This window comes from Neovison vison, chromosome 10 (assembly GCF_020171115.1).
Source record: "Neovison vison isolate M4711 chromosome 10, ASM_NN_V1, whole genome shotgun sequence".
Taxonomy (NCBI): Eukaryota; Metazoa; Chordata; class Mammalia; order Carnivora; family Mustelidae; genus Neogale; species Neogale vison.
The window spans coordinates 299,403-323,322 of record NC_058100.1 but is presented as its reverse complement, the minus strand read 5'-3'; the positions used below and the strand labels follow the sequence as shown (position 1 = coordinate 323,322).

The 23,920-nt window shown below is 51.8% G+C and overlaps 3 protein-coding genes across 15 annotated transcripts; 1 reads left to right on the top strand and 2 right to left on the bottom strand.

Annotated features, from left to right (window-relative positions):
* Positions 1-2,718: 2,718 nt before the first annotated feature.
* LOC122918209 (chromatin target of PRMT1) lies at positions 2,719-11,138 on the bottom strand. 8 transcript variants are annotated; one of them, XM_044266370.1, is made up of 6 exons: positions 10,881-11,138; positions 10,454-10,535; positions 9,052-9,205; positions 6,265-6,451; positions 5,335-5,472; positions 2,719-3,486 (listed from the first exon to the last, which is right to left on the bottom strand). In XM_044266370.1, exons 2-6 carry the CDS (start codon positions 10,516-10,518, stop codon positions 3,281-3,283), a joined length of 750 nt encoding a protein of 249 aa, XP_044122305.1. In that variant the 5' UTR covers positions 10,519-10,535; positions 10,881-11,138; the 3' UTR covers positions 2,719-3,280. The 8 variants fall into 8 exon arrangements, with proteins under 8 accessions (XP_044122305.1, XP_044122306.1, XP_044122310.1 ...); XM_044266371.1 differs by having other exon boundaries at positions 6,265-6,448; XM_044266377.1 differs by having other exon boundaries at positions 3,400-3,486; positions 5,335-5,530.
* A 1,085-nt stretch (positions 11,139-12,223) lies between these two features.
* On the bottom strand, positions 12,224-16,072 carry S100A1 (S100 calcium binding protein A1). The gene is made up of 3 exons (XM_044266369.1): positions 15,940-16,072; positions 13,819-13,966; positions 12,224-12,527 (listed from the first exon to the last, which is right to left on the bottom strand). Exons 2-3 carry the CDS (start codon positions 13,957-13,959, stop codon positions 12,384-12,386), a joined length of 285 nt encoding a protein of 94 aa, XP_044122304.1. The 5' UTR covers positions 13,960-13,966; positions 15,940-16,072; the 3' UTR covers positions 12,224-12,383.
* S100A13 (S100 calcium binding protein A13) lies at positions 14,615-23,798 on the top strand. 6 transcript variants are annotated; one of them, XM_044266364.1, is made up of 3 exons: positions 14,615-14,639; positions 17,357-17,516; positions 23,422-23,798. In XM_044266364.1, the coding sequence occupies exons 2-3, from the start codon at positions 17,364-17,366 to the stop codon at positions 23,563-23,565; spliced, it is 297 nt and encodes a 98-aa protein (XP_044122299.1). In that variant the 5' UTR covers positions 14,615-14,639; positions 17,357-17,363; the 3' UTR covers positions 23,566-23,798. The 6 variants fall into 6 exon arrangements, with proteins under 6 accessions (XP_044122299.1, XP_044122302.1, XP_044122300.1 ...); XM_044266367.1 differs by lacking the exon at positions 14,615-14,639 and adding an exon at positions 16,224-16,241; XM_044266365.1 differs by lacking the exon at positions 14,615-14,639 and adding an exon at positions 16,233-16,250.
* The last annotated feature ends 122 nt before the right edge of the window (positions 23,799-23,920 follow it).

The window sequence follows — 23,920 nt, the reverse complement described above, 5'->3', positions numbered from 1 at the left end:
CCTCCTTACTTATGATCTGTCAAATGAATAAAAAATCTTAAAAAAGATAATTTCTACACCCAAAGTGGGGCTTGAACTCACAACCCTGAGATCACTACTGAGCTCGCGCTCACTACTGAGCCAGCCGGGGCCCTAGGGCTCCTAACAAACCGCACCTTGTCAGTGTCTGCACGGCAGGCCCTCGGCAGATGGTGGTTGAGTGAAAGGCTGACCCGGGTACAGGGGTCAACCTCCATGCCCCTCTCTACTCTGGGCACTCAGCTGGGAGTGAAGGTGGAAGAAGCAGGCATAGGCCGGGCATAGGACTCAGGAGATGCTGAGAACGGCCGGGAGCAGCAGGAGGGCCTGGAGGGCCTGAGGCTGGTTTGGAGCTCCTTGTGCCCAATACTGGGAATGCCCTTCTTCGGGAGGCAGGATGATCTAGTGGAGCTCCCCCGCCCTGCCCCACCCGCCTCGGTTCACAGCGACGGTTCACGCAGATGCTGGAAACGGCAGCCCCAACTTGGTCTTAGCTCACTCCACGGCAAGAGATGGGTGTAGGGGACATGGGGCAAGTCCTCCCAACGGCCACCTGTGGGCAAGAGGAGCCTGGAGTCAGCAGGATGCTGGGGCTGGAAGCACCCTGGGAAGGGGCACCTACGAGGGAGCAACTAAACCACACTCAGCAGAGCGCCCCCCACCCTTCTCGGGTTCAGGGGATGGAAACATTCAGGACTGCCCGGAAATGAACCTCCCAAGTGAATTCCATCAATGAACTGGAAGGCAGTGCAGGGAGGCCCAGTGCCCCCATTCCAGCATCTTGCTCTCCCATTTCCCAACTCCCTTATTTTGCTTTCACTCTTGACACAGTCAGATGTGGGGCTATCTGCAAGTAAGAGAAGGGGGAACATGGCAGACAGGTGTGGGGGGCACTGCGACCCCTCCCCTTCACCATGTTCCCTTTTCCTCACATATGCCTCAAAGCCTTCTATGAATTTTTTGTTTTTTAAAGATTTTGTCAGAGACAGAGGGAGAGCACGCGAGTGAGCACAGGCAGAGGCAGAGGGAGAAGCAGGCTCCCTGCCAAGCAAGGAGCCCGATGTGGACTCCATCCCAGGGCCCTGGGATCGTGACTGGAGCCGAAGGCAGAGGCTTAACCCACTGAGCCACCCAGGCGTCCCTATGAATCTTTTTCTTAAGAGGATCTCAGTGCACTGAAGGCAGGTGGGGGTGTTGGTGGGGGGCGGGAAGTGGTTCAAAGCCACCAGATCAGGGCACTTGGGTGGCTCAGTTTAAGCGTCTGTTTCAGCTCAGGTCCTGGAGTGGAGTCTGGTACTCTGTGATCAAAGGGGTCTGCTTGGATTCTCCTCCCCCTGCCTTGCGCTCCCTCTAAAATAAACTGTCCTATTTGCAGGCAGGCGCCTACCTACAAGGACTGTGCAATAACCCAAGAGATGGGTCACCCCAAGTTGTGTCAAGAGGGTAAGGGACCTACTCAACCTGCCGTTCCCCTTCCTTCCCAAAGGTGTCCTGGGAAGTGCCTGATACAACCAGTGGAGATTGTTTGCAGTGGTAGCCAGTCCACTGCGAAGCAGCCAACTCCTTCACAAGCCGTGGGGGTGGACCAGAGTCTGGGTCTACCTAAGGGACGATCCTCACAACTTGCCTTGCCCAAATAAAAACACTTTCCACCCCTTCCAATCACATATTAACACCCACCTGACCTGAAGACCTCAAGCCTCACAGTCCATTTTTAATAAACAGAAAAGAGTGGAACACACTTGGAAACCAGATCAAGTCGATTTTTCCCAGTATCGTTCTCTACCACTCCCTGGTCTTCTCGATCTCTCTCTTCCACAGGACTAAACCACTTACTCACAACCCAGAGGCTAAGAAGCCCAAGGCATACACATAGGACTCAGGTCCAGGCTGTTTTGACCAAAATTTCCTTCTCAGCGCGCCACACACACCTCCCAACAGTTTAGGGAACCAGGGATCTCACTGGCAACTGGTTTGGCTGGTGGTTAGGTTCTTTCCCACAGAACAGGGGAAAAGAGACACTGGTGCCAGGGTCCAGAATAGTGCCCAAGATCATGACTCTGGAGCTTCCTATGGACCCAACAGGCCAGAACATTCTCATATGGGGTTAATCACCTTCCTGCCAGAGTTACTCAGAGGGCAAATTCTTTGCTTCCTGGCTCCAAGTCCTAACTCTACCTGCACCACCGCCCCCGATTTTAATATACCTATGAATTTAAGGACTCTGAATTCCACAAGAGGTAGGTCATGATATTGTCATAGGGACCAGAGCATTTCAAGGAGCCCAACAACAAAAAAGTCCTGACTAGATTTGAGAACAATTTCTTTGTTATGATGAACCAGAAATCCAAGATTCCACTGAAAACTGAACAGGTGACAGAACATGGTTGAACTTGTAACTTCAAAGGGAAATAAAGACAGGGCCAAACAAAGCCAATGAACGGAGAAGCCGAGGACTGGTTTGGGATAAACGCAAGGACAAGAGCGTTCTAGCACGCAGTCTCTGGACTCCGAGAAGGGATCGGTCACCATTCTACCCCTTTCTCCGAGGCATCTGCCAAACCAAATGGCCATTTCCTCTCTACTGCAGGTGTAAGCCATCCTAACAGTGGCTTACGACACCAAACAAAGCCAAGAGCAAAGTTCACAGGCCTCCTTTCAGAGTAGGAAGTGCACACACCCAGCCCAGCACACTTGTCATGTGGTGTCAATGTACAGAGAAGTGACTTTAATCAAATCAGGTGTTACCATGTGTAACCTGTTATGTGGACCTGTGGCTATGTCAGTGTCCCTAATTTACTACACTGATGAATTAGTGCGGCAGAATTCATTTCTGAGCTGCACGTTTTGTAAACACTTCTAAGAGGCTATTAAAGGTCACGTAGAACAGAACCTAGGCCATCAGGAAGGAACACTGATGGGCTCTTTCTGGGACTTTTTTCACACGGACACAGAGACGAGAAGAGGGTGTTCTAGCCACGAGTCCGCCACATTCATGTTCAAAGAGAAGTCAGAGCGATGGGGGTAAAAACCCCAAACACAACAAAACAAAACCCGCGTCAGAGGAAAAAGGGGTTTCATACAACACAGTATCAAAAAAGGAACACACTAAATGCACAAACTGGTGGCAAGTTAAGTCCATGGCCTATCGTGATAGGTCCTTCCAGCATCGTTCAGGCTTCTTCTCCATCTGTTATCTCAAGGGTATTTACAGATGTGGTGACTTTTGAACAAGAGTCTCTCACAGGAGGGCGGGCAGGTTTCAATCATTAGTTTCTGGATCTGTTTGTGCCATGTAGGCATCCAACTCGGCATCCAGGTGTCCTTTTGTTTTCGACATGTACGCATCCAACTGGTTGTCCAGCTGCTCCTTGGTCAGTACAGGGCGAGTGAGGGCACCTCTCCCTCGTCCACGGCCTCGGCCTCGACCTCCAAAGCCCCCTCTTCCCCGACCTATCATCCCCCGACCTGGCCCAAGGGGAAAAAAAGGAAACAGTTACAAGTAGGTTTAATGGGTGTTATGGCAAATGCCCCTCAGAGCAGCGGGGTCTAGCTGAGAAAGACTGAAAGGGCAGGGCAGAGAGCAATCTGGAAAAACAGGAAACACACTGGGTAGAAAGCAACACATGGAAAGCACACATAATGAATCCCTGTTTACATGCTCATCTCTAAATGCTATTTAAAGACTATTCTGTTGACAGAAAATAACTGACTAAAGAACCTCAACCTCTCCTAAAATAAATAAATAAATAAATATCTCAAGTTTGAGACCCATGTAAGTTCATAATTAAAATACATTATAGGTCACCCCATTAAGTAAGACAGGAAGTAACAAGGGCACAGAGAAACAGGGGTGTGTAGGGCTAGATAGTTTTTAAAGTTAGCCTTATTGAAGATCTTTCTGGAAAATTAGCTCATCTCTCCTCAAACTTATTAAACCTAATGAGCTGATCCCATGTCGGGAGACTGAGGAGTTATTCTGATATAGGAACAAAGTGAGAAGACGGGCAATGTATTTTAGAGTTCCAGCCAATTCTATCTCAGATTCCAGCCGCCTTATAATTATGGTTATCTGAGAGGTAGTTTTAATGCACTTAAGAAAACACAGGCAGCTTTCTGAAAAGCTACTTTAGACTCCCCCAGCCCTGTGATGTGTTCTCAGAAATGAGGTCAACATAATTTGGAAATGTGCTATTTCATCCTGAAACCCAAACTAGCTTGTTCTTTACTCATTAAGCCAACAATGAGCAATGGGAGAGAAGAAAACAAGTCCTTGGCTATTAAATTTCCTTTCTTAACAGTTATTATCCTTTGGCAACTTCAAGGTCATAAATTATGGAAGATCCACCACACAATATAAAAGGACCAAAGCAGATATACCCATGGGCTACAGGAACAGATTTTCTTCCCCCGCCTGCATAGGTGTTGCTGAGAGTTTTCCAGTAAGCTCTAAAATCAGAAAACCCCCCACAAGATTTGGATTAATGATAGCAACACCATGAAATTCTTTTCCATCTGGGTCATGAGGTCACAAGACAAGTATCACTAACCCTCAAAGGTAACATTATCAACAAGAGTCAGTCAGTTAACTGACATGGTATCTTCTTGCTTTCTACCTTGATTTAAAAAAAAAAAAAGTGCCTGGATGGCTCAGGGTGCTGGGACAGAGCCCCACATCGGGCTCTCCGCTCAGTGGGGAGCCTGCGTGTGTCTCTCTCCGGCTCCCCCTACTTGTGTTCCCTCTCTTGCTGTCTCTGTCAAATAAATAAAATCCTTAAAAAAAAAAAAAAAAAAAAGTCATCTCTGATTTCCCATAGGTGCAAACTTTACCTTGACTTGAACTTGGCTTCAAAGTCAATATCCAGCTCCAATCTCATCAACCTTTTTAACTCAGCTTCATTTCTATACATCTCCCTCTTCTTTAATTCAGCTTCATTTCTATACATCTCCCTCTTCTTTAATTTTAGACTCAAAATGGGGTTTTGAGATAAGGACGGGGTGTGTGGTGGTGGGGCAGGGACACACAAAGGTAAAACCTCAAACTGACCATCCTGTCACTGAACAATACGATTTAAATTACAAGAACCTGGAAAAGAACCTGGCTCTGACGTGTACTTGACTGGCTCTTGGACAACCCATGACAGACTTTCCGCACTACCAGCATGTGGATTTAGAAAATAGGCCAGTTTCAAAAAACGAAACAAGACAAACAAACAAGCCTGCCTATGACTTGAAGCTGTGCAGAAAAGGCGGCTCTGAGTTTTGAAGGGAGAGAAGTAAGGGGGAGCTATTCTCTGAAGTTGGTAGCTGACTAACCTCTACCACCGATTCCGCCACGACCCATAGCTCCACGCCCTAGGCCCCCTCTCCCAGGACCTCCACGACCTCGAACACCACCTCTTCTTAAGCCCATTCGGGGAGCTACGGCTCGTCCACCTCGGAGCAGGTTTTGACCTTGGAGAGGAGGCATACAATGTATATGCAGGTAAATCCAAGAGAGACAAAGCAGACCCTAACCAAAGGAAGGCGGTGAAGGTTAAATGAGAGTTAATTCAGTTAATTTTTAGGTTGGGTGGGGCAAGCTGTACACAGAGTGGGAACAGATTAAACTGCTCTTTATTCTATCAATTCAACAAGTCTGACCACAAACCCATTTTTGAAAGAAGCTGGGAGTTAATTAGTAAGTACACACAATAAATATCTAGTGAATAATCAGGTAAGTGCCTAGCATTACGGTAGATTTAAAAATGAATGATAGGATTCCTGCTCTCCATACATTCTTACAAGGGACAAGAACAACACAGGGAACACTTGCACAGTGCCCAAAATGTAACACATAGCTATGGGTCCAACTGCCCTCTCTTTTCCAAATTTAACAGTGTGTTTCACTAGCACAGAGATGGTTAGTTAAGATACAGGCCAAGGGAGTCAGTATTTCTTAGATCTGACTTATTTCTAAAACTTGCATGTGCTTTGATTCAAGCAGCAGCAGGGTGTTTAGACGGAATGGAGATGACATGAATTACCTGTCGTTACGCAGGTCATAGCCTCTCACCATTGCACATTATCAGAAAGGGAATGGTATCGAGAAAAGACATGCAGCACTATTAAAAATATGTGATTTCAAAAGTTATTAATTATATTAATACAAATTCAGGCTTCAAGATGTTAAAACAAATGTGTCCATAGCAGCCCAAGAGAAAAGGGAGGGGTAGGCCCAGTAATTATCAGGTACACAGCACTGACCTCGGAGCGACATCCCGCCCCTAAGCAGGGTTCTGGTGGCACGTCCCCCACGGAGTCCTCCTCGGGGTAAGCCTCTCTGGATTATGGGTAGGCCTCGTCCTCCGATTGCTCCCCTGGCCAGGGTCCCTATGGGTCGGCCTAACCGTGCCTGGATGTTACTCTTACCCAGGCGCTGCTTTAAGCTCTTCTGGAAGAAAAGGTGTTGGGGGATTGAGATCAAAAAAGCATTCCAGCAGGATTCAGCAACCCAAAGTGCAGAGAAAAAGCAAGTAGGATGGCTGTGTGGAGGGAGATTAACCTGCCGCAGATGTCACAAAGACCCTAAACGAGAAACTAGCCTTTGCCTCAGGACATCATGTAAGGGAAGAATTCTGATCCAGAGCCTTTACGAAAGCTCAATTATGGTCCCGTGACATTGGCACCAACACAAATTACCTCACTAGTTTGGCAGAAGCCATACACCACTCCTTGGAACTTAAGTTTGAGTAAGGACTCCACATTTCCAATCCTGGATTCTGCTGTTTTTGTACCACAGGTTGACAACGATACGACTTGATTCATACTTGCCCAAGGACTACCACTGTCTTCAAAGGCTTACTCAAACACCAGAGAAGTTCATCACACTCTGGGAAATACTTTAAATTATAAGTTCATGTGAATTCTTGTCAGTTAAAAATAAGATTTTTCAGTCAGAGGCCAGTGTGTTCCATTTTTCCTCTGAGTATCTATCTCCAGACGGTCCACTTTTTACCTTAAGATGTAAACACAAGAAAGTCAAACCTCCTTTTCCTTACATTTCTTAAATCACTATTGATTCCATGTCTTCCCTTGCAAACAGCTCCAGTAAGCCAGTACTGTAAACTTTAATTCAAAATACTTGTATCTTCTCCAGAGAGAAAGCTACCTTGCATTAGAGTTAAGACAGGTAACCTATACTCACAAAGCTCAGAGCCATATTTGAGAATAAGGACACACCACTAATGGAGATTTTCAATAATCTGTCCCTCAAAGAGACCACATCTCCTTCCCTTCAAAAGAAAAGGGGACTGTGCAGCCTTGACCACAATCGAGGCCCCAGCAAACCCGTTTTCCTATAAAGCCATCAGTCAGGGTGAGTGAAAATAAATTCTAATAATAAAAAATAAATATCCTCAGGCTTGACCCGTGAATGACTTACCAATGACTCCCCCCCCCCAACCATAAGCTGTGAATTGTTATGATTAGCTTTCTAGCACACGCTAATAAACGACTTCGCATCAGAGGGACAGGCTCTGAACATTACGCACCCAAGCGTAACCAACCGTAAGTCTGTTGCATCACTCCCCTGACAGCACACAATTAGGAGGTCAGGACATCATTCCACAAATCCCTTCTGTTCAATGATCCCGAGTATGTATCTTCTCCCCAAATCCGTGCCTCAGCAGATAATGCACGGTGCTTAGGAGTTCTCCCTTCCTATCGCTTTCCGGCCATCAATCGTAGTCTCTAACAGAGATGGTAAGCTTCAAGATGTTGTACCACCTAGTTTTCATTCTGCTAAGGTAGCCACATGTGGCTCTTTAAATTACAAGGTAATAAAATTTAAAAAGTTCCTCAATCATACTAGCCACATTCTGAGGGCTCAACAGTCACACCTGGCTAGTGGCTACCGTATCTGGAGAGCAGATATACAGTATTTCCTTTACTGTGGAAAGTTCTATCAGATAGCTCTGCTCCAGAGGCTACTTTTTGCCCAGCTTATATTTAAAGCTTCTTCTAGAAAGATCCTTTGGAATGATGTGTCAGAGACTTATCTTTAGCAATTTATAATAGCTCCTCTTGGAAAACCGTGGGGCCCTTTTTACTGCTTTCCTGAATCAGGGACAAATACAGAACTCCAAGGCTTAAGGTAGCTGAAGCAGAAGGCCTTGTTTATTTTTGGTCAGCGAGCCCAAGAGTTCAGGGTGGGGTGGGAGGGTGTTATATTTAACTGCTGAATTTATGCACAGCCATGCAGCGCTCAGTTCAAGTCCTTACAGTTGCATGGCATCGCCCTCCAGACGCCCAGCCACAGCTTGGACATATCCTTCCACAGCCATTGTCCGGACTTGCATATAAAGTCTATGAATAATAAAGAGCAGGTTTTATTTCAGATCTGAATAAGGGTTATCTCTTACTGGAAGCTTGAAAGAAAACCCACCAATTCTTACATTCAATATTCCATGCTCTCCCTCTATTTTACTGACAAAACTCAGGTGCTGTGGAGATGAAGATCACCCTCCTATTTCTGTATTTTATTTTATTTTTATTTATTTATTTTTTTTTTCCTATTTCTGTATTTTAGCACTAGAAATCTTTTGGCTTAGGCTATTCAGACTTCCTGTGCTAGGGGAGAAAGAACAAAATTATTTCCCTCATTTGTAAGTCATTTAACATGGAGTAAGTAAAGGATTTATCTGAAGGTCATCTAAGAGAGAACCCAAAATTTCTCTGGGGTAAAATCCAGTGAATCTACATTAAGGGCAAAGGATCAGAAAAGAAAAAAAAAAAAAAAAAGAGAGATGAATACTCATTGATAACATAGAACAGATCACACTTGATGGCAAACTACCTAAAAGAGAAAGACAACAAAAAGTTACTTATTGGTACCTGACAAACTGGGAATTCTCTGAACTTCTCTTTCCTCCAGAGAAGTTTCTGCTTTTGCCCTGAGCCACTTGCAATCATCCTCCACGTCCTGACAGCCTCAGCGGACTGCCTGACAGAGAGCACCAGCTGCTTCTGGAGCATCAGGACCCGTCCTCTCACCTGCTTAAGTTTTAATGCTGCCTGGACAGAGGGTCTATTCTCCATCTGCTGGGCCAGTCTTCTGTTTCTGGCACTGGCTAGCTGCTGTTGTTGCTGCATCGAAGCCCGAATATTCACTGGCATCGGCTGTTTGTTCTTCAGCATATTAGTAAAGCTTCAAGGTCGAACAGAATGGATGTTTAAATAAAAGCTTTATTACAAAACATTTACTGGCATTTTCATGGCTTGCTAGACCAGGAGCTCCAGATCCCACGGACTTTAAGTAAAGTGGTACACTTAGATCAAGGCTGAAGTGGGTTTAAGACTCCTCTGCTTCCACAAACTTGCAAGAATCAGAAACTCAGAAATGCAGCTAAGTGCAGCACATTCAATCAAAAGTGGTAAGGAGGGCTCAAGTAACGGCTTTTGAGAGAGGTGGAAGGTACGAAAAACACGCAATAAGCAGATATGATGACAACAAAACACAAAAGGTAGTTTCAAAGACAGACAAAGAAAGCCAAATCCTTGGGGGAACCGGAGGGTGCACTGTAAGGGCAAACAGAAAAGGACCGGGCGCCTCCGGCCCAGGCCGAGTCCACCCACAGGAACTACGGGGGAGCATCTCATTTTCTTAGGCGGGCGCGGGCTTAGCGACAAGCCCGAGGGAAGCAGCACGCGCGCTTCAGGAGGGGCAGCAACATCAATCCCACGTTCGGTGGTCGAACACCAACGACATAAACCCGTGGTCTAAGAGCGCTCGGAGACGGAAACCGCTTTCAAGCACCTTTTTACTTTCAAATGGTCACTTTTCCTAACGCCAAGCGACTGCTTTGGAAAAATCAGACTATTCTAGTCGCTTAACAGCCCGTGAAGCCCCTCCTGCGATTCCGTCGTCAGCTCAATGGCACAAGAAGGATCGACACTTCACTGGGGAAGAACTCAACAGAGCACACACTGAAAGCAGAGCTGAAGGGAAGAGGAATGGAGCAAAGCGAGTGCCTCTTACAAGGCCCAAGAACGGCTCTCAAGGGCCTTCGGACAAGCCGCGGCTTGCTGCCTGCCTCTTACAGGCCAGACGCCGCCGCTGGCCTCGGACGGGGCAGCAAGCCGACCGCAGCCGGGCACAGGCCGCCCAGCCGCGGCACCCCTGCATCCATGTACACACACGTGAACGAGAGGGGCGAGGAGTCTCTCAAACACACCCCACCAGGCAAGGACTTCCGCTTAGCACAAACACCTACTGGCACGGGCTTTCGGAACAAGCGCCCGATTCGCTCTGTGCGCCACGTAAGAGGCGCTAAGAACAGAGGTCTGGAGCCTCCTGTTGGTATTTAGCTTAAACTGGTGTCTGGGCACCGGACCCCGGGGCCAAGGTAAGGAAGGTTTTCTTAGGAACGAGCTGAGCTGCTGTTGGCTGCCTCACCGCTCATTGAGAGACATCTTGGTGGTGCTCTTTAGCACAACTTTCGGCGCCGCCTGAGCAGCCATCTTCAAATCCCGCGGATCTGCAGGGGACAACAGGCAGAAGCCGCCGTCAGAGCAGCGTCCACGACCCGGCCCAGCCAGCGGCGGCCGCCGGAGGGCCCCCCGGGCCGGCGGCTCGGGGCGCACGCTCGCAGGCGGCTCGGACGCCGCGGGCCCCACACGGCGGCCGCACACCGGGCCGGACGAAGCCCGACGCGGCTTCCTCTCAGCGCCCGCCCCCCCCCCCCAACCGTGAGCGCGTCCCCGCGGGGAGGCCCGACCGGCGCGGGCCGCGGGCCGGCCCCGGGCGGAGGGAGGCCACCCCCCCCCACCCCGCTCCGCGCCGCCGGCTCCGTCCCCGGGCCCGCCGAGCCACCGAAACGCACCGAAGGAAACGGACGCCAGTGCGCCTCCCGGGGCTGCCACCACGGCTGCGGCGCGCGGGCCGGGGCCCGGCGGAACCTGACTTGACTTGGTGGGCGGTTGGTCAGAGGTGTACGCGCTAGGCTGCTAGGTTAGCTCGCTGCTGCCGGCCGGCTGTCTGGTCGGCCGGTCTGCCTGCTCGCCCGGCCTGCCCTTTCCTGCCCTGTGTCGCTGCCACCACTGCCGCCGCCTCCGACTCCTCCCGCTCGCTGCCCAAAACAAAATGGCCGCCACGCCCAGAGCCGAGTGGGACCGGCTAAAATGGCGTCGACGCAATTACGTCAGACGTCAGATCCGCGCACGGCGCGGTAGGGGCAGAAGAGGAGTCCTACGCCGGCGCGAGGGGTTGGGGCGGAGCCTGGGGAGAAGGCGGGGCCTTAGCAGAGGCGGGGGCGGAGGGGCGTGGGCAGTGCGCGAGCTCCCTGCTGGAGCGGGTGCTCGGGGCCTGCTGCGTGGTTATAACCTGGGCAGCTGAGAACCGTTTTGATCTTGGGGCAGAAAGAGGTTTGTTTTTGCTCGCGGCGCCGCGCCGCGGCTGAGGACGACCACCTGCCGCTCCGTACGCGGGATTTGCTTCGATGCCTCTTCCCGAGCCCCTGGCCCCGGGTTCTGGACGCGGGCGCCCTCCCGGCTGTGCAGAGCTGTAGACGCCCATAGGCGCCCCGGGCAAGGCCAGGGCGCCGGACCCTATGCCAGTCACTAGTAGCAATGCCTGTGCGTGTTTTTCTCGTCCTGAATATTGTTAAATCTCTGCGGAGGGCGGTGTCTTTGTGTCCCTGCTCTCCCTTCCATGCACTCCCCATCTGCCGGCCATGTGCGTTTTGACGCAGACCTACACAGGATTATTCTTAGGCCCGGGTACACAATAAACACACCCCGATGTTTGAGGGATGAGTGAGTGAACACATCTTCAGCCCTTCTGCATATAGGTACATCACGATCCTTTCGTTTTCTTCCTAGCTTTTCTCTGTGTGTGTTTAATGGTCTGGCATTCTTACTGGACTTGACCCACGTGAGAGTAAGAGTTGTGTTTGTTCTGTGCCCCGCTGCACCCCCAGTTCCTACACAATGTCTCTAGCACATGGTAAGTCCTCAGTAAATATTCTTGGCAGACCGAAGGGAAATTCTTTCTTTGCAGCTGGAACTTTGAACACCTACCTTCCTGGGCCTTTGAGGATTCAACTAGAAAGATGTAATGTCCCGTTGACCTCTCCGAATAAGATCGCTACCCAAATAAGGTGAATTAGGATTGAGGAACCTTGACTTTCTCACTCACTCCCAGACCCCAAAGGAGACACACAGCAGCTGGCTAGAGAAGAGCCTTTAATGAAAGTTGAGCGGTAGGCTTGGCCCTCTACTCTTGCACCCTTGATGGAGGGTGGACAAGGGTAGGAGCGCAGGGAGGAAAAAGTGGGGAGCTGAGGAATCAGGGAAGGGGAAGGGTGCTGCTCACTGGGGTTGCCTGCTCAGCTGTTCTCCCAGAAAAAGTTGTTACAGGCCACTGTGAGGGCAGCCACCAGCACCACGTACTCCTGGAAGTCCACCTCCCCGTCTCCATTCTCGTCTAGCTCTTTCATCACCTTGTCCACGGCATCTGCATCTTTCTGGGCCTGGGAGGGAGGAGATGAAAAGGGAGACGCATAGTCCTGAATGGGGGGGGGGGGGCGGTGGCTGATTGGGAAAAAGGAGGCAGAGAAGAGCAAGAGGCAGAACTACATGTAATTATGGGACTGTTGTGAGTCCTTCCTTAAAACTAACATTTGCAGGCGCCTGGGTGGCTCAGTGGGTTAAGCCGCTGCCTTCGGCTCAGGTCCTGATCTCAGGGTCCTGGGATCGAGTCCCGCATCGGGCTCTCTGCTCAGTGGGGGGCCTGCTTCCCTCTCTCTCTCTCTCTCTCTCTCTGCCTGCCTTGCCTGCCTCTCCATCTACTTGTGTTTTCTCTCTGTCAAATAAATAAATAAAATCTTAAAAAAAAAAAAAAAAACATTTGCAGCCTCCTGTTACCTGTAGAATAAACCCCTTAACAAAGCAGAGCACTACCAGCATCTGTTACCATATTTTGAGGGCCCAGAGAAGCTTTACAGGGGTTGTCTTTTTTTTTTTTTTTTACTTTTTTTTTTTTTACAGGGGTTGTCTTATAAAATTGTTAATTCTGACACAAATAGTATGAGGTAGGGTTCATTATTCCCAAATTAACAGCTGGTGGTTGAATAATGCGCCCAAGTCATACAGCTGGAAGGTGGGAGGGTCAGAACTGGAGCCCAGGCCGGATAGAACCTCCAAGCTGGCATGCTTTCTCCTGGCTTCTTCACCACAGTGCCCTTGTCAGCATTTGCAACCTGCTTTGCTACATCCTTCGCTCTGGTCAAAACTACGGAGCGTGCTCCCCGTCTTTTCTGCCAGGCGTTTGTTCCTGCAGACACCTCCTAAAATGTCTACATTTATCCTAATAATATTCCCATGGAAACCCATGGCTCAAGTTCCCGCTTCTTGGAAAAGCCCCCTTCAGCCGGGTTAGTATTGTCCCAAACTTCTTTCTGGCAATTGTTACGGCTCTGAGTAGTTCCTAAGTGGCTGGCCCCAGGCTTCACGGGGAGCTTCTGGTCAGAGACTGGGGCCTCTTTCATGGGTCAGTCTTCCCCTTCTAGACCGTGAGGCCTCTTTAATGATGCATCTGCATGGGTCCTAGCACTTCATACGTGATTAACAAATTAGGGTATTTTGTCTTGAACCAGGAGAAGTGGGGGAGTCCGAAAAACCCAGGAGAGAAGTCTGGGAGAAGAGGAAGACGGGATGGAGCTGGGCTGGGGTGGGCCGGTGGGCCCCGGGTGTTCCTCCAGCCCTTGCCCTTCCACCCTGCCCCCCCCCCCCCGCCCACCCTGCCCCCCACAGCGCGCTCACATCCAGGAAGCCCGAGAGCTCGGTCTGTAGCAGCTCCTTCAGCTCCTTCTTGCTCAGCTTGTACTTGTCTCCCTCCTTGCCCGAGTGCGCGTGGAACACATTGATGAGCGTCTCCATCGCTGTCTCCAGCTCAGAGCCCATCTCTCACCTACCCCGCCCCCAGCAGGGAAGCAAGTTGGGGACCCAGCTCAGGGCATCTGGGGTTGGGGTGAGCGGAGCCCTCAGAGCTGGTCCTGGTCCCTCCCCTGAAATCGCCCTGGGATCAGAGCCACACTGCAGTTCCCGCTCCCTGGGACCTTGTGATGTGGGAACCCAAGGAGGCCTAAATCTCAGCTTGTTCTCTGTGTGCCTCATTCCACATCCCAGCAGGGGGAGTCAGGGACTGGGGCCCTGGAGGTAGAGCAGCTGGAGCAGGCTGGCTCCAGGGGCCGGCAGTGGACTCTGCAGTGGCTCCCTGCGGCCTGGGTGGACACTAAGGAGGGTGGGGCAGGCAGGGACGGTCACAGGACACTGCCGTGCGCTATTTTTACCCTGCCTTGCCCTCCTAGCACAGCTGACTTCTGTGGCTGGGGGCGGTGGGCTGCGTTCTCCTCTAAGGCCTTGATTCTGTGGTCTCCCTCCAGCAAGGAGTCCAATGGAGAGAGTGGCAGCCAGAGGGCCGGCCCCAGACTTCATGGGGAGGGGGAGAGGCCTGCCTCTGGGCTTCCTGTCAGCAGAGCAGACCGGACCTCCTTGGGTCCTTCACTCTGCTCTCTCTGAACAGGTCACTTCAGCTTCCCTGGGGGGTACGTCTTACTTCTCAGGCCTTCCGTCCGGTGATGGTAAGAAGGGAGAGAGGAATGACCAAGCCCTTCCTCAGAGCCAGGGCTCCCAGCGAGGGGGAGAGGAGACCTCTGGGGCCTTGTCCCTCCCGCGGCCCACTCCCCTGTCTAGGCCCAGCCTGGATGATGTGAGGACAATGGCAGTGGGAGAACCGGTCTGATATATGCTGGGGGAGAGAAAAGGCCGAGTATGTCCTCTGAAGGGGCTGGAGAGAAGAAGAGGAAAATGGGGGGGAGGGGGGAGCGGGTACTGAGGCGAGGGGACTGCCAAGCCAAGCCAGCGGGCCTCTTTCTTTTGGCCTCAGGATGGTCATCCCCTCCACAGCCTCAGGGGGCAGCTCCGGTGTCTCAGATCAGGTGTCCTTGTCCTTCCCCAGGCCTGGGGGGCTGAACAATGGGCCCGGTTCGGATGACATTCCCCCTTTACAATGGGAACCTTGTGAGTGTCACCTGAACTCTGGACAAGAGAAGGAGTTGTCACAGAGACATGGGGGAGATGCAACCCAAGCCGGTACTGATGGAGGGGATAAGGGTGCTTGTGGGGGAGGGCTGTTGGTGGCTCAGTTACTGGCCCCATCCAGGAGGAGCACTTAGGGGTTGCCTGGAGCCCTTGAGCAGCCTGGGATTTTCTATAGGGGCTAGGAGAGGACTCTGGCAGGGAGGAGCGGACAGGAAAACAAAGGGAAAGACTTGAAGGAGCTAGGAGTCTGGAAGTCTGGGCCAAGAAAGGAGGAGGAGAAAGGGAGGGCCATGTGGAAGGAGTGTTGGGAGTGGGTGTAGTACCCTAATGCCCCCTTCTCTTCATCTCACAGGGTCCATGCTCTGCCACCCCCAGACTTCCTGGGGACCTGAGCACTTGGCAAGGCTGGGCGGTGGGGGTGGGGACAGAAGCCATAGTTCCCTTTGCTTTCTTATTCTTACCCAACTGGAAGCAAGGTGGGAGCTGGCTCCCTTCCCCAGCACCTGGGAGATTGAGGGAGCCTTGGGAGGCCATTCTGAGGGCTCTGTGGTGGGAGGGCCTCATGTCCTGGGAGCTTGGTGGCTGGGCTCCCCACTGGCTTCTTCATTCTCGGAGGAATAGCAGGGACCTGCCTCCCAGAGGTCCGACCTTCGTTGGTTTCCCTGCACTACTGTCCACACCTTGTCTCCCCCAAATCCTCAGCTGCTGTCACTCGACTCCTCCCAGCCCCTCAGGCCAGCACAGTGCGATTGTCCCCAGGCTTTCGGAGGCCCTCTGAAGTCCCCTTTCCCCCAAGCTGGCCACAGCAGAGACCTAGCCCAGATGACGCAGGATACTCACTGTCAGCCTGGACCTGAGGTGGGAGCGGGTTGTGGACAGACAGACGAGTCTGCAAGTGTGGCTAAGGGAGCTGTGTGGGGAGACCTGTCTGCGGTCCTGCCCCGCTGCCCTGCCCCGCTGCCCCCCCCACCGGCTCCACCCCTTCACAGACAGACACCCCGGGGGCACGGGGCCAGGAGTGGACAGAGGCGCCCTCTGTCTCCTGGGCTAGAACAGGCTGGCCTGTGTGCTCTTGTGCAGCCTCAGTTGCCTCCCCCTGCCTGCTGGGCCCCAGCAGGCAGGGCCCAGGAGGAAGGAGGGGGGTGAGAAAGGTCCTGGGAGGACACGGCACGGCCCCCCCCCCGCCCCCCGCCCCACCGGCAGGAACGGGAGGGTCCCGCCGGGGTCTCAGTGAGGGGACCGCTCAGGGAACCCTTAGATCCTGGGAGTCTCTCGGGGGGTTTTAGTCCGGCCCCCGCGGAGAGACTTCGGTCCAGGGGCTCTTCTCCTCAGCGGGGTTCCCCTCGGTGTGTGGGAGCCCCTTGGGGGTCTTGGGCCGCAGGGGCCCCCTCTCGGGCCTCTAGGACGCCCGCGCCTTCCCGCCCCCCTCCCCCTCCCCCTCCCCCGCAGAGAGGCGCGCGGGGGCCGGCCCGGGGGGACCCGGCACCCCGCCCAGATGCTGGGGGGCGGGAGGCGGCGGGAGGCGGCGGGAGGCGGGCCTGGGCGGTCTCCGCGCTCCGCATCCAGGCGCCCGCCGGACGCCTCCGCGCGGCCCCTGCGCCCGCCGCCCGCCTCCCCTGCCGCGGTGAGTCCGGCGCCCCCAGCCTGGGCCCCGGCGCCTTCCCGCCCCGGGGCCCTCGCGGGCGTCAGCGCAGCCGGTCGTCCGGGGGCTCGGGAGGCGGCGTCCCCGCGGAGGGCAGCGGCGGCCGGGGGCGGGAGGAGGCGGCTGGGCGCTGTGCCCGCTGCCCCCGCGGGGCGGGGTCTCCGCGGCCTGACCGTGACCGCAGCCGGCCGCCGGCCTGACCCCGCGCTGCCCCGCGGGGAACAGCGGCCCCGGAGCGCGTGGGCCCGGCACAGACAGGCGGTGGAGCCCGGCCGCCTCGTGACCCCGTGGGGGCCCTGGGGACTGGAGGCCGCAGAGGGGCCGCTCCAAAGCGCCTCCTCTCAGAGAGGTCTCCGGCCCATAAGATCGCCACCATCAAGGGGTTCCTGAGACACCGGCGCTTGGAGGGGACCACCAGGCTCAGACCCAGAGAGGATGAGCTTTCTGGAAGCAGACACCCCCGCCCCCACCCACGCTGGTCCCCTGCCTCAGGCCCCATCCCTGTCCCCCGACTCCTTCCCCACTGCGCTGGGCGGGGGCGGGAGGGGGCAATGCCAGAGCAGGGGCCGTCCGGTCTGTTCTATCTCTCCCTTTCTCTCCTCCCCTGCCCTACAGAGTCCTGATGGCGGCAGAGCCACTGACGGAGCTGGAGGCGGCCATTGAGACGGTGGTCATCACCTTCTTCACCTTCGCGCGGCAGGAGGGCCGGAAGGGCAGTCTCAGCATCGATGAGTTTAGGGAACTGGCCACTCAGCAGTTGCCTCACTTGCTCAAGGTACGTAGGGGTCTCTGGGCCTCAGATTTTGGAAGACAGTGGCTGCGGGACACCGTGGCTGGGAGGTGATGTTTCTGGGCACATAATGTGACTTCAGGTGTGTGGCGGAGAAGGGTGTGGGTGGCTGTGTACACGTGTAGCTTGGGGACACTGCGCTGGTGAGTGTGCAATGCCTTACTGGGCTTTGTGCTCCCCTCAGTGCTGCTGGAAGCCCGTGTGTGCCTCTCTGGTCTCATCTCCCCAGAACGGGAGGGGAGCCAGAGGTGGGTTCCAGAAGGGCTGTAGACCATCAGTGCTAGAAGGAGGCCAAGAGAAAACACTGTCCAAATTCCTCACTTCACATGTATAGAAAGTGAGACCCAGCTGTAGGAAGGGGTTTGTCACAGATGGAAACATAGCCCAGTTCATGGAGTGATAGATCCTCGGGGTGGGGGTGGGGGGGCTGTAAGAAGGAATCTTTGACTACTTCTCACCCCCTCTGGGAATCCCCTCAGTAACGTGCCCGATCAGGTCCCTCCTTTTCTCTTACCCGCTGGGCTGAGTAGGGCTGAGTAGGAGCATGGAGTTCATCTCCGAGTTGCCTGATTACAGTAGGCTGTCAACAGGCTCTTTTATACCCTTTCTGAGAATTTGCAGGCATGTGAAAGTGTGTGGATACGGATTTTTTAAAAAGATTTTATTTATTTATTTGACACAGAGAGAGCAAGAGCACAAGCAGGGGGAGCAGCAGGCAGAGGCAGAGGGAGAAGCAGGCTCTCTGCTGAGCAGGGAACCTGATGCAGGGCTCAATCCCAGAACCCTGGGGTCATGACCCTAGCTGCAGACACTTAATAGACTGAGCGCCGCCCCCCAACCCAGGTGTCCCTGGATATGGATTTCTTAAAAAAAAAAAACAAAAAACCACAAACATGTCTTGGAAACAGTCTGTCATCTGCAAAATCTGCTATATCCCTAGACTTATCAGACTTTTCCCTTTCTTTTCTCTCCGGAGACTTGAGAGTCTAGGGTCAACAGTCCCTGTAGCTTTGCCACATAGTGACTGATTTTATCTTCAAATCCGAGTCCCTCCGGGCCTGGAAATGCAGAAAGTGACCTCTTAGCTTTTTGTCACTGCTTCCAGATCTTTGTTTCTTCTTCTTCCTGCGACACACAGCTCCTTGGAACCTGCCCCCTTCTTGCCTTCCTTGTGGGTTCAGCTCCTGCTTTACTGTTTTTCATCATGGCTTTTGTTGGGGTCCTCAGTCGGCACACAGAATTCATTGCACACCGGAGCCTTTCAACTTTCTCAACCCCTAGCTTCCAAGGATTCTGTCCAGGTTCTGAGCACCCACTCCTCTGTTCTTGCTACAGATCCGGTCATTACTAAAATAATGTACCGCCTCCAGAATCTGTTTCAAGCCTCCTTCTCCCTGAGTACCACCTCCTGCCATTCCAGTTCTGTTCCTCCACTCAGTTTCCTCGGCTCCGCGGGGACCGTCAGGCTCCTGACCCTGTCAGGTCTCCTTTCCCCTGTCACCCCCTCATGCCCTGCGTTCTCTTCCTGCTCAGCTGCGTTCTACGGTCAGTCCCTCGGCCCCCTTGATCCTTTCTCCCTGTGCCGGTTGACAGAATCCCAGCCCAGGTTAAGTCCAACCTTTCACCTCCATTAGCTTGAGGGTTAGAGCTACCATTCTTTCTCAGATCCAAAATAAGGCAAAAATGTCCATTCTCAAAGAAAAAACAACCTCCTCAGTCTCTCTGCGGACCGTTCTGCCCCGCACTTTGTGTAGCGGAGTCTGGCTGCAGGAAAAGGTGCTGCCATGTTGACTTGTCCCACTTTATTATTTTTGTTATTATTATTTATTCGATTGCGTATAGTCGATACACAGTGTTGACTTGTCTCTCTTTAATTCTGTGACAGACTGCAAGGGGGCCCTTGGCACAGCTGTCACCATTCGCCAGCTCTGTCAGATGATGATTTCACAACTTTTCCTCTCCAACCCTAACCCTCTGTCCACATTGTCCCTCTCTCTGAGAAATTTTCTCAGAGAAAATAAGAGCCACCAGGAAACTCCTCTGCCTGCCTGTCCCCTGAGGCATCAGTCTCCCCGCAGGCAGACAGTCCTTCCTCTGCTGCCCGACTCCGATTTTCTCACCCACTGAAACCTGGACTCTTCGAGTTCCTCCTCTGTCTTGCATCATCAGTTTTCCTTCTCCACGGGATTGTTCTGATCGGTTTCCCAGTACACTGTACTGCCCCCATCTTAAAAAAAAGAGAAGAACCCAGCCCTCTCTCTTGGGTCTGTAACTCCCTCCAGCTGTCTTCTATCTCCGCTCCCCTTTATAGCAAAACTCAAATGCAGCAAAGTTACTTACACGGATTTGCCCTCCTGGTCCAAAATGCTCCCTCCTGAGGCGCTGGCTAGTCGTCTTCCTCTCTGATTTCTGCTCAAATGACAAGTCCTCAGCTTTCCCTTCCTTCACCTTAGAATGCAAAGATCACCGCCCTTGTCCTCTATCCCTTTACCTCCTTTATTTTCTTTTGCAACACATCCATCACAACTGGACTCCGGCACACACTTGCATGTTACCAAGAATGAAGGAAAGGACTCGCTTACTATTTTATCTCCAGCGCTTAGAGCAGATACACAGTGAGTGAAATTGAAAAAAAAAAAAGCGTGTGAATTTGAAAAATATAAAAGGTTTAAATATAAAAGAATAAGAATTGCTGAGTGAGTAAACAAATAAATGCATCTTACCTACTGTTCTACAAATACCTTTTTAAAAATGGAACCATGGGCCACCTGGGTGGCTCAGTCAGAAGAGTGTGTGACTCTTGAACTCAGGGTTGTGAGTTTGAGCCCCATGTTGGATGTAGACATTACTTTAAAAAAAGCAAAATAAAAAAATTTTTTTGTTAATAAAATAGTGTATATTTTTTTTACGATTTTATTTATTTATTTGACAGACAGAGATCACAGGTAGGCAGAGAGGCAGACAGAGAGAGAGAGGGGGAAGCAGGGAGATGCGATGTGGGGCTTGATGAGAAGGTGCGGGGCTCGACCCCAGAACCCTGAGATCATGACCTGAGCCAAGGGCAGAGGCTTAACCCACTGAGCCACCTAGGCGCCCCAAAATAAAATAAGTCTCAAGAAAATCCTGTAGGTATTTAATAGGATCATATAAAATTATATTTCAGGGAAAACTGACATCTTTACACTACCGAGTCTTTCAAAAAAAGAGGTACATTTTTCTTTTTTCTTTTTTTTTTTTTTAAAGATTTTTTTTATTTGTTTATTTGACAGAGAGAGATCACAAGTAGATGGAGAGGCAGGCAGAGAGAGAGAGAGAGGGAAGCAGGCTCCCTGCCGAGCAGAGAGCCCGATGCTCGATCCCAGGACCCTGAGATCATGACCTGAGCCGAAGGCATCGGCCTAACCCACTGAGCCACCCAGGCGCCCCGGGGTACATTTTTCTAATCATGTTTTCTCTTATGGTCTTCAGTTCATTTTTCTTCACAAAAGCTTAATAGGTTTCTTTTTTTTCTTTTCCTTTTTAAGATTTTATTTATTAATTTGACAGAGAGAGACAGAGAGCGAGAGAGGGGACACAAACAGGAGGAGTGAGAGAGGGAGAAGCAGGCCTCCTGCTGCGAAGAGAGCCTGATGTGGGGCTTGATCCCAGGACCCTGAGATCACGACCTGAGCCAAAGGTGGACGCTTCACCTGCTGAGCCACCCAAGCGCCCCCATTTGTTACTATATATTTTATTTAATTTTTTTCTTTTTCTTTTTTTAAGATTTTGCTAATTTATTTGACAGAGACAGACACAGCGAGAGAGGGAACACAAGCAGGGGTGTAGGAGAGGGAGAAGCAGGATTCCCGCTGAGCAGGGAGCCCAATGTGGGTCTCTATCCCAGGACCTGACATGGGATCCCAGGATCGTGACCTGAGCCGAAGGCAGACGCTTAATGACCGAGCCACCCAGGTGCCCCTGTTTTATTTTAAAATTTTTAATTTTTTTGGCACCCCTGTTTTAAACGGGATCTTTCTTACACTTTCTGACTGGTTAATATTCATACCCCTAAAAAGCATTGGGTTTGTGTGTTAATATTGTAATCAGACGCTTTATCATTTCTTTTTTCTTTTTTTTTTTTTTTTTAAGATTTTACTTATTTGACAAAGAGAGAGAGATCACAAGTAGGCAGAGAGGCAGGCAGAGAGAGAGAAGGGAGGAAGCAGGCTCCCTGCAAAGCAGAGAGCCCGACGCAGGGCTCGATCCTAGAATCCTGGGATCATGACCTGAGCCGAAGGCAGAGGCTTTAACCCACTGAGCTACTCAGGCGCCCCCACTTTATCATTTCTAATAGTTTTTGGGGGGGAAGAAATACAGAGGAGTGGATAAGAGCATAAGCTTTGAGTCAGAAAATCTAGGTACAAATGCAGATTCTAGCTTATTATCCCTGGTCATTTACTCTTTCTGAGCCTGAATTTATCTGTGAAATAGACACATAATAACATCTCCCTTGTTGGCCTGGCTTTGCATTTAGTAAGTATTTATTGAGCACCTACTGTGCCCTGTGCTGACACTGTGCTAGGCTTTGGGTTACAGTGGCGAACTGGCATCTGCTATGTGCCAGACATTCTCCCCGGCCCTGGGCTTCTAGTGGCGACCAAAGTGGACAAGATCCCTGTCATTCCAGCACAGTGTGGAGTTAAATGGAGTAAGGCCTGTCCTGTGTGTAGAACAGGCTTTGGAATAGTCAGCACTGCTCAGTGCTCACAGTTGCCACGATGGTAGTCATTATGCTCTTGGTTTTTCCTAGCTCTGCAATTACATACTTGCTGATATAGTAAGAGGTGGGTTTGGCTCTTCTTTCCTCATACTTATGCCTTTTCTTTCTTTCTCTTGATTAATTGTACGTTTCCCCTCCTCCCAATATAATGTTAAACTGGGCATCTTTGCCTTCCGTGGACAATTCTTATAGTGTTTTGCAGTTAAGCATGATTGGGGGGGTGCCTGGGGGGCTCAGTCGGTGAAACCCCTGCTTTCTCAGGTCATGGTCCTGGGATCGGGCTCTCTGCTCAGTGGGGAGCCCCCTTCCCCCAGTCTCTGTGCCTGCCTCTCTGCCTACTTGTGATCTCTCTCTCTCTGCCAAATAAATAAATAAAATCTTTAAAGAAAAAAAGCGTGATTGTGGCTTTTACAAAGGTCTTGCTTAGCTTTTCTCTGAATTAGCTTTAGTTTTGTGCCTTCTGTGGATCTGGTGGTCTTCTCTGCCTTCGAGCAAATGCTGATCGAGAAATACTGAGCTTTGGGCTCTGCCTGCGGCACCTTCTCCAGTGTGACGTGGATCTGTTGTTCCACAGACTGTGTCTTGGTTGTGATTGTTTATCTAGTAACAGATCCTTTGATCCGGGGTCCAGTATACAGTATCCTTTGATTTCACAGGCCTGTCCTGACAGACTTCGTCAAGGACAAAACTAGATACCCACGTCTTTGCCATTCCTCTGATCAAACAGGTTAATAACCAAACCGGAAACAAAAAGAGTTGACGTTGGGCTTATGCAGATGCGCAGCTTAGGGCTGTGAACTTCTCTAGCTTTCTGGGAAGGAGGAAGTTCTGAGAAGGCTCTGAGGATGGCCACAGTGGGTCCCTGCCCCAGGGCTCGCCGGGTGCCGTTGAGCAAATGGCAGGTGCGATGGTGTGCTGGGTCCGCCTCACCTGTGGGCATCTCTTCCCAGCTCTGCATTCGGGGACGCCCGTGTGTGCTTCACAATCAGCCGTGGTGGGACTATCGGGGCTCGATCCCAGAACTCCGGGATCATGACCTGAGCCGAAGGCAGAGGCTTTAACCCGCTGAGCCACCCAGGCGCCCCGAGAACCCTCACTTCTAACCCCAGCCCTTCCTTTGTGTCTCCTCAGGACGTGGGCTCCTTAGATGAGAAGATGAAGAGCTTGGATGTGAATCAGGACTCTGAGCTCAAGTTCCACGAGTACTGGAGACTGATAGGGGAGCTGGCCAAGGAGATCCGGAGGGAGAGGGCCCTGGAGACGCACAAGAAGTAAAGCTCCTGAGCAGGATAGTGCTTGGCAGGGCCGGCAGGGCAGAACCCCTCCCCCCAAAAAGCCTCTTCCTGGAAACACCCTCTCCTCTTCCTGCTCTTGGGAGTAGACAGTGGGAAGGCTCTGCCCTGACCCAAGAGTGGGTCCAAAAGTTATGACCTTTTGGGGCTCCTGGGTGGCTCAGTTGGTGAAGCCGCTGCCTTCGGCTCAGGTCATGATCTCAGGGTCCTGGGATCGAGCCCCCCATGAGGCTCCCTGCTCAGCAGGGAGTCTGCTTCTCTCTCCCTCCACTGCTCCCCTGCTTGTGCTCTCTCTCAAATAAATAAATAAAATCTTAAAGAAAAGTTATGCGCTCTTG